General features: G+C 57.8%; 1 protein-coding gene across 2 annotated transcripts in view; it reads right to left on the bottom strand.

Moving 5' to 3' along the window:
- CAMK2A (calcium/calmodulin dependent protein kinase II alpha) overlaps positions 1 to 7,489 on the bottom strand; it is a 57,689-nt gene extending 50,200 nt beyond the window's left edge. The window contains exon 1 of one of the 2 annotated variants that reach the window (XM_006104478.3): positions 7,213 to 7,489. In XM_006104478.3, coding sequence (XP_006104540.1) covers positions 7,213 to 7,274 — 62 coding nt within the window. In that variant the 5' untranslated portion in view covers positions 7,275 to 7,489. The remainder of the gene's footprint in view (positions 1 to 7,212) is intronic. The other variant, XM_023745747.1, reaches the window with a different exon arrangement.
- Between the last annotated feature and the right edge of the window lie 395 nt (positions 7,490 to 7,884).

Genomic DNA, 7,884 nt, shown 5'->3' with positions numbered 1-7,884 from the left:
ATCCTAGGCCCTGTTACAGAAACCGCGCATCCCTCCTCCCAGCCCGGCTGCAGCCGCCCACTCTCAGACTCCAGAAGATGCTGCAGGGACATTGTGTGTTGGAGCTGTCCCGCACCCCCGGGCCTGCCCCACGCCAACCCAGCAGAAGTCTTGTGGGGGACACAGAAGGCCTGGGGACCGGAAGATTCTGTTTGCTGCAGGGAACATTGAACCAACAGAAGTTCCTTGTTTGGGCTGTGCCTGGGTTTTCTTGAATGGGTTACCAAAAGGGAACTGAAAAAAATATTCACAGAACTTGGAGACAGGGCCAGAGCAGGCAAAGCAGGGCGGGTGCTGAGGGGCTGTTTGCTCCCCAGCCTCAGATGGCCTCCTGGCTGGCTCCGTCCACCTGCACACCCCCAAGGCTCCCAGAGGCTCAGGGAGGTGCCCCAAGGGCCAAACACCGGACTGGAAAGAGGCAAATAATGTGCCCAAGTCTCCGTGTTACTGGCTTGTGTGACCTCAGGCAAGCGTCTGGCCCTCTCTGGGCCTCAGTTTTCCATCTGTAAGTCAGGGCGCACTCCTCACTCCACTATTCTGAGTGGGATCGAGGATATTCTGGCCCCGAAACCATCTCCACGTCACACATGCAGCAAAGCATCTCACTGGGCGAGGGCAGGGAGGTGGGCAGGAGGGGACAGAGGCGTGGGGGTGGGACAGGGCTGTGAGTGTGCATATCCCTGCTGCCAGAGTGCCCGCTGTCTCCTGAGGGCATGTCCATCCAGGGGGCAGAGGAGCAGTTCTGACCATTAGTAGGTTCTTTGTTTCGTTGAGCTGAAATCCACCTCCCTGTTCCTCTACACATTTGGTCCTGCTCTGCCTTCCAGGGCCACACGGAGCAGTCGGCTCTCTGCCCTAGGGCCCCCGGACATCCCTGCAGAGATGAGGGAAAAGGACACCCCCCACCTCAGGGTCCCTTCTTCCTGCTGAAGTCCCCCAGCTCCTTAGCCCTCTCTCACTTGATGTGGCTTTCAGACCTTCGACACCCTGCCTGCCCTCTCTTCTAGACAATCAACAGGTTTTTCACATTCCTTCTAGGCTCCCGGAATCCAAAAGTTGGGGGCAGGCTGAGCAGGTCTAAGAAGAGTGAGACCGCCCTAACCGGTACTGACATGTTCCATCAAAAGCCTGTGGACTGAAAGGTCTCAGGTTCGATTCCAGTCAAGGGCATGTACCTTGGTTGCAGGCACATCCCCAGTAGGAGATGTGCAGGAGGCAGCTGAGCAATGTTTCTCTCTCATCGATGTTTCTAGCTCTCTATCCCTCTCCCTTTCTCTCTGTAAAAAATCAATAAAATATATTTTTTAAAAAAAAAGAAGAAGAGGGAGACCCTCCATTCCCCCAGGACTGACATGTTCCATCAAAATACACACCTCAGAGCCTTTGCCTGTGCTGTTCCCACTCTGAGGAACACTCTTCCACCTCTGCCCTCTGATGAACTCTTATTCAGCCTCCAGCTTCCCAATGTCACCTCCTCGGGGAGCCTTCCCTGATACCTTCCTTACCCCAACTAGTTGGGGTCTCTTCATAGCTCATAGCTCCATGTTTGTGCTCATAGTCCTTGTCCGGTTGCATTTAAATAACTTCTGGGGTGATTTAATTAATGTCAGCTTCCCATTGAATCCTAAGTCTTGCATGTGGCACCTGCTGGGAGCAGAGTATGGGCTCAGGAAACACTTGTTGAATAGATGCCAGAGTCATAGACGCTCCTCCTTTTAGGTGATTCCCCAAGACACCAGGCCTTTAACCTTCTCCAGCACAGAACATCCCACTGGCCTTACAGCCCCACCTGCCGTCTTGGTGGGCAGCCACGCCCCACGAGCACCCAGAGAGCCTGGGCTGTGCTTCAGCCGGTTTCGACATGCTCTGGGGGCTGCCCCTGGGATACGAGGCTTCCTACTGGCCACAGAGAGGCTCCGAGGAGAACGTGACATGGGCAACATGCACACAGGAGGGTGAACTGTGGCCAAGAGACCCACACAAAGACAGGGCAGGGGAGAGAAAGAAAAAGAGACAGAGGAGACAGAGACCAGAGAGACACAGAGAAAGGGAGAGAGGGAAGGGGAGATAGAGATCTAGAGACAGAGATGAGAGAGAGAGAGAGAGAGAGAGAGAGAGAGAGAGAGAGAGAGAGAGCCCAGAAGCCCGGCCAAGTATCATGTTGCTCTCTCTGCACTGGGAGGTGAACTTGTACTTAAAGTCCAGTTGGAGCCAGTGTGTGTGTGCCCTCATGCATATGTATGCACGTGTGTGTGTGTGTGTGCATGTGTGTGTGTGTGTGTGTGTGTGCGCGCACTAGCAAAAGGATGCTGCTATTGCATCCCAGGGCTCTGCCCTCACCCCGCTGAGAGAGCCGGGGCCCCAGCCTGCAGGGGTGCTGGCAGCAGTGTCACTGTGTGCCTGTGCAGGAGGCGGGCAGGCGGGCGGCTCGGCAGAGTGTCAGTGTGTCTCAGCCTGTGTGGGGGCGGTTGTGTGGGGGCGGAGGGCTGCCGCATGCACCAGAACATGTGCGTGCCTGCCGCTCTGATGGCTTGCAGGGGGAGGGAGAAAGGCTGTACCCTCCCTGTCCCTGCCACCCCCTCCTGAGGACCTGCGCCCCAACTTTCCATCCTTGGCCTCTGGCCCCTGCACATCATCGGGCCCCCTCCCCTGGCTTGGCACTGCCTCTCCCTGTGGCCTTGGGCAAACCATTTCATTTCTCTGTGGGTACTGACTTCACCATCTGTGCTATGAGTAGAGACGTGCCCATGGTCCTTTCAGTCCTGAGGTTCTGGGAGCGTGTGCCTCCCACAGAGGGAGCCTAACGAGGACAGCAACTCTAATGGGGGCGTTTTAGCATCTGCAAAGTTATTCCGATCCCATTATACAGATGGCAAAGTTGAGGGACACCGAGGACAAGGGATCCAACCAGGGTGGCCCCGTAAATGAGAGGCAGAATCGTGATTGGAAAACAAGCCACAGCTCAGAGTCCCCTCGCCCACCAGGCCACCGCCCCTCTTCCTAGTAGTGTTCCCCAGACACAGCACCAGGAGGGGACCCTCTCATCAACCTTCCCCCACATGCAGGTGCCGGAGACCCACATGCAAGTCTAAGCCCTGTCCCCAGCCCCCCGAGCCAGTCATCCCACCTGCTCAAGCGTCAGTCTGCTCATCTGTGAGATGGATAAGTAAGCCCCCGGCCTCCCGCCCAGATGAGCTCATCGGGGGAGAACAGCCCCGCCGGCCCCACAGTGCTGTGAATGTAATAGGTTATTAGAAGCAAAATAAACGCACAACACCCATCTCGGGGCGGTGCGTCCATGCCCAGGTGCCCTCTCTCCCCAGTGTTACATCATCCAGCCTCCTAACAGCTCGGGAAGGACCAGAGAGCTGCACACATTGGGCAGACATTAGAGTGTGGGTCCCCAGAGGGGCACCCAGGACCCTGGACACCCAAGTGCAGGGAGCTGCCTCTGGACCCCAGTGTGGACCCCTGATCAGCCCAGCCCACGGCCGGTTCACCACACAAAGCAGAGGGGGCAGCAGTTCCAGAGCCAGCTCTCTGCCCGCCCTCTGCCAACCTCGCTGGCCCTTGAAAGCCCTCCCCCAGCCCCACACGCCCTTGAGACAGTTTCAGATCCATCCCTGTGTCTCGGGAGAAAAGAGTGGGCTGCACCCGCTCTCCGGTCTCCCTCCCTCTCCCTCTCTCAAGCACTGTCTCCTTCTGAGGCTCCTTCTTATGCCTGGTGATTACACAGGCTGCAGGGCAGTGCTCGGCTCCCTAACCTCCCCTGGCAGTGGGAGCCAAAGCCCAGAGAATGTCAGAGGCTGAAGAAGGCACCCCCTTCTCCACCTGCTGGAAATAACCCCTTCCCCTGATCCCAGTCTCCGGAGAACGGAGAACGCCTGTCTGGTCTTCCGGGAGCAATGGCCCGACTGCCCAGGCCCACCCTGACCCTGAGCTGGTGTCGCTGCAGCCTGCCTCCCAGTGAGCTTCTGTGCTCCTGAGGTCTGGCTTTCATTTCTCTCATTCCCTGGGAGGGAGGAGGATTGGGGTCGAGGGAGGGGAGAGTGAGTGAGGCTCTGGGTCCAAGAGACAGCCCCACCTCACCCCTCTCAAGGACCTGGAATCAATTCCTGGCTTATCTGACTCACATCTGCAGTGGGACCTTCCTCCAGTGGCATCGAGAGGCCCTTAGAAGCCCCTGCCCAGGGCACTGACTCCAGCCCACACCCCCAGCTGGCTGCCCACCTGGAGGGAGACGGGCAGCTTCGGTTCCACCCACAGCCAGCCCTACCCCTGGGCTCCTTGAAGGAAGGCCTGCAGTCACGAGCCAGACCTCATCGGGCAGGACACCAGGAAGCCCTCGAGAGGCACGTGCCCTCCTCTCCAGCTGGGCAGCCCAGGGCCCTGCCGAAGGAGGTCTAAAGGCTCCCATGTCCCCTTGTAGGGCCCACCCAGCTGTCTCTGCCAGTCACCCTGCCAGTGATCTGAAGTGGGCTCCTGGAACAGGGGCTCAGCTTTGGGTGGTGACTGCAGTGTCCCGGCTGGCAGGGACCTTGAGTCACCAAACTGAAGGATGGGCCCTACACGCATGTTTGGTGCGCCAGTCCCCAGAAGCAGTGCTGTCTGGAAGGCCCACTGTGTGCCGGGCTTGTCACTACGTCTTCACGTGCGCCATCTCATCTCATCCTCACAGCCCTTTTTTATCTCCAGATTATGGGGGGGGGGAGTGCCATAGCCTGTCCAACGTCACTGAGCTGTGGGTGGTGAGGTCCAGAGCCTATACCCTGTGCTGGGCACTGTTCCTACTGGCCTCTTGGGCTGAAGCTGTCATGCAGAGCAGAAGACCCCCTCCCCGTGGTCCCCTGGCCTTTTTCAGCTAGGATCAGAGGTGTGGGTCCTCATCCCCTCTTTTCCAATGCAAGCATCCTTAACCTGAGGCCCAGCCGCAGCCTTCCTGAGGTCCTGCAAGCTCCTGACATTGCATGCAACACATCTTAGTTTTGCGAATTTTCCTGAGGAATGTAGACTTAGCCTTTCGTCAGATTCCTGGAGGAATATGTGACCTAGAAAAGGTTAAGAGCACTGATGATTCTGGAAGGAAGAGATCTGAAATGGATTAGACAAGGCCTGGCCACGCCTGCCACCCTCGGCGTTCCTGCCATGGACACACCAGGGCTCCCTGTCTCCTGAAGCGCTGATATGGCCCAGGTCCCTCCAAGCACCCTGGCAGGCAACGGGGCTGAGAAGGCTCTCTGCCAAGTCGCCCCCACAGCACCCAGTCTTCATGAGCTCCATCTCCTCGTGGGGCAAAACATCACTTTTATTGTCATTTTGAGCACCTGAGTCACATTTTAACTCCATTTCACTGCGCTCTGTGACGCAGTCCTGCCAGCGTACCCTGAAAGGCAGCTCCCAGCTAATCAGGGAATCCTGCCTTCCAGTGGGCCCTGGAAACCAGCTGAGAAGGGGGTCCCCACACAAGCTGGGCAGACAGCCTCAGTCCTCCGGGGCAGCCCTAAACATTTTGTTCCTGCTGCCTCCCCAGCACAAAAACACACTCAGAAAGACAGGTAGTCTGCAGACAAGAGTGCGCACACGTCTGCACAGGGGCGTCTGTACGAAGGAACTGGCGTGTGCCTGTAGGTGTCAGGCTTGCCCAGTGTGCAAGTGTGTGTGTGTGTGCAGGCAGCCCACTTGTACACAGCCACAGGCCCACCTCCTACACATATGCAGACACCAGCAAGAGCTCAAAACACCCACACTCCCACCCTAGCCTGTGGGCTCAGGCCTCACACGCACACACATAAACCTTCTTGTGTGCATGTTCCCAGGTCCTCACACGGAAATGCATGTCCAGACCTCATAGGGTCACCACTGTGCCTAAGTCTCAGATGTGCATCCTTACACAAACATATGTTTGCACATGCCCAGACCTCACACATATTTGCCTGCTGATGTGCACACAGCTGACTTGCCATACGTGTGACGCACGCTCACACCTTCACTCCCATGCAAACCAGCCAACAGCACTCCTTGTGCCACTTGCACACATCCACGCTTGCAGGGCACACTTGCATTTTCAGGCTTCACACACCAGCACCTCCTCCTGGTGCACACACTTGAACACTCGCACACCCTTTCGGTGCACAGAGTGTACGCCAGAGTCAGTCCTTATACAACACACATCAAATGAACACTTGTGTGTGCACTTCCTGACCTCACAGCAGCCCAGACCTGCTTACAGAGCCCCTCTCCCTGCACCCCTGCCGCTACACCCAGGGCACTGGAGTGGTTTTGCCCAAAGGGCAAACTGCCCCCAAACTGTACCCTTACCCTGGATCCATTCCTGCACCTTCCACAAATTCTACTGGGGGCATCCAGGAATGCTTCCCTAACACTCCATAGCCTTAGAGCTACCCCAAGGGGCTCTTCGTCCCCCATCTTCCCACCCCTCTCTCCACACCAGTCGTCAGAGGCAGTAAATGAGCTCTGGGCTGGACAACTTTGCCAAGGACCAGCGCTGGTGCACCTCACACCACTAGCCCCTGCAACTGCAGTGCCCCCTCCCAACTTGCCCGGCTGCCCTTCCCCTCCTCCCAACCCCAGAAAGCCTCAGCCTTCGCTCAGTTATTAACCCCTGCTGTGCCGATGCCCTCGCTCCTACAGGAGCTGGGAGGGGAGAGTCGGGGGAGGATGAGCTTCCCGGGAGAAGTTAGCTGTTCTGCCATCGTGGAAGCTGCCTAACGTCAGGGAGGACTTCCCGGGAGGTGCTGAACTCTCTGTCACCAGAGGCACCCACATGGATGCCAGTTGGCCACCTCCAGAGAAACTCACAGGGAATTCCAGCCTTAGACTCAGCTGACAGGAAAATCCCTTTTTAACCCCGAGTTTCTAAGAATCCGTGTGCACCCAGGTCATGGGATGTGTGTGTGCACGTACATGTGTGTGCACTCACTGGCCTGCATCATCAATCCTTCACCTCTATACACACATTCGCCCAGCTGGTTTTGGCACATCTGTGTACCCACAAACATGCCCGTGCCAGTTCTGGACACTCTGCACATGCAAGTGCCCCCAAACACATACAGCCTTCCTCCCGCTGTGAGCACGGGAAACACCGCCGGTGCCCACCCCCGCCCATGGCACGGAGCCCCTGGGCCCTCCAGGACTCTCTAAGGTGTAACTCACTTTCCCAATTCCTCGAAGAGCTGGTACTCTTCCGTGAAGCGGGTGCAGGTGATGGTGGCCATCCTGGTGCCGTGCGGGCAGGCGAGGCTCAGGGCTGGAGGACCAGGGCTGGGGCACTGCTGTTCTGCTCCCGGAACCAGGAGCCACTCGCCTGCCCGTGCTGCCGAGTGAGAACCTAGAACCGGCTTGACTGAGGAGCCCCCAGCTTCTGAGCAGGGCACTGTGGCTGCTCACAGCCTCGCGAGCCTTCGTCAGCATCCAGGTCCCCATGGCAACCAACTCGGAAACGCCCTGTTCCCGTTGCCCCGGTAACTGCCTCCCCAACACCTGCCTGCCTTCCACTGCGAAACCTGCTCCTCCAGGACGCCCTGGCCTGACCGCACACAATACTGCAGGCATGTGTGGGCTGGGGGCAGGTGGATAAAGCACCCCGGAGGTGGGGAGGGCGGGGCCGGGGGCGGGGGGTGGGGGGAAGGACTGCAGGAGGGGGAGGAGAACAAACTTCATCCACAAGTGATCTGCTCTCTTCCCACCTCCCCCATCTCCAACTGTGGGGCCCTCAGATGGGATTAAATGGGGCAAAAAGGCAGTTGCCATGGTAATGGTGGATGCCACATTCCAGGATGGTCCCCAGGAAAGACAGGATGCAGTTACCCTGGCAACTTCAGCTCC

The sequence above is a fragment of the Myotis lucifugus genome, unplaced genomic scaffold, assembly GCF_000147115.1.
Source record: "Myotis lucifugus unplaced genomic scaffold, Myoluc2.0 scaffold_576, whole genome shotgun sequence".
NCBI classification, from domain to species: Eukaryota; Metazoa; Chordata; class Mammalia; order Chiroptera; family Vespertilionidae; genus Myotis; species Myotis lucifugus.
The sequence above is the reverse complement of the archived record's forward strand: the minus strand, read 5'-3'. Positions and strand labels throughout refer to the sequence as shown.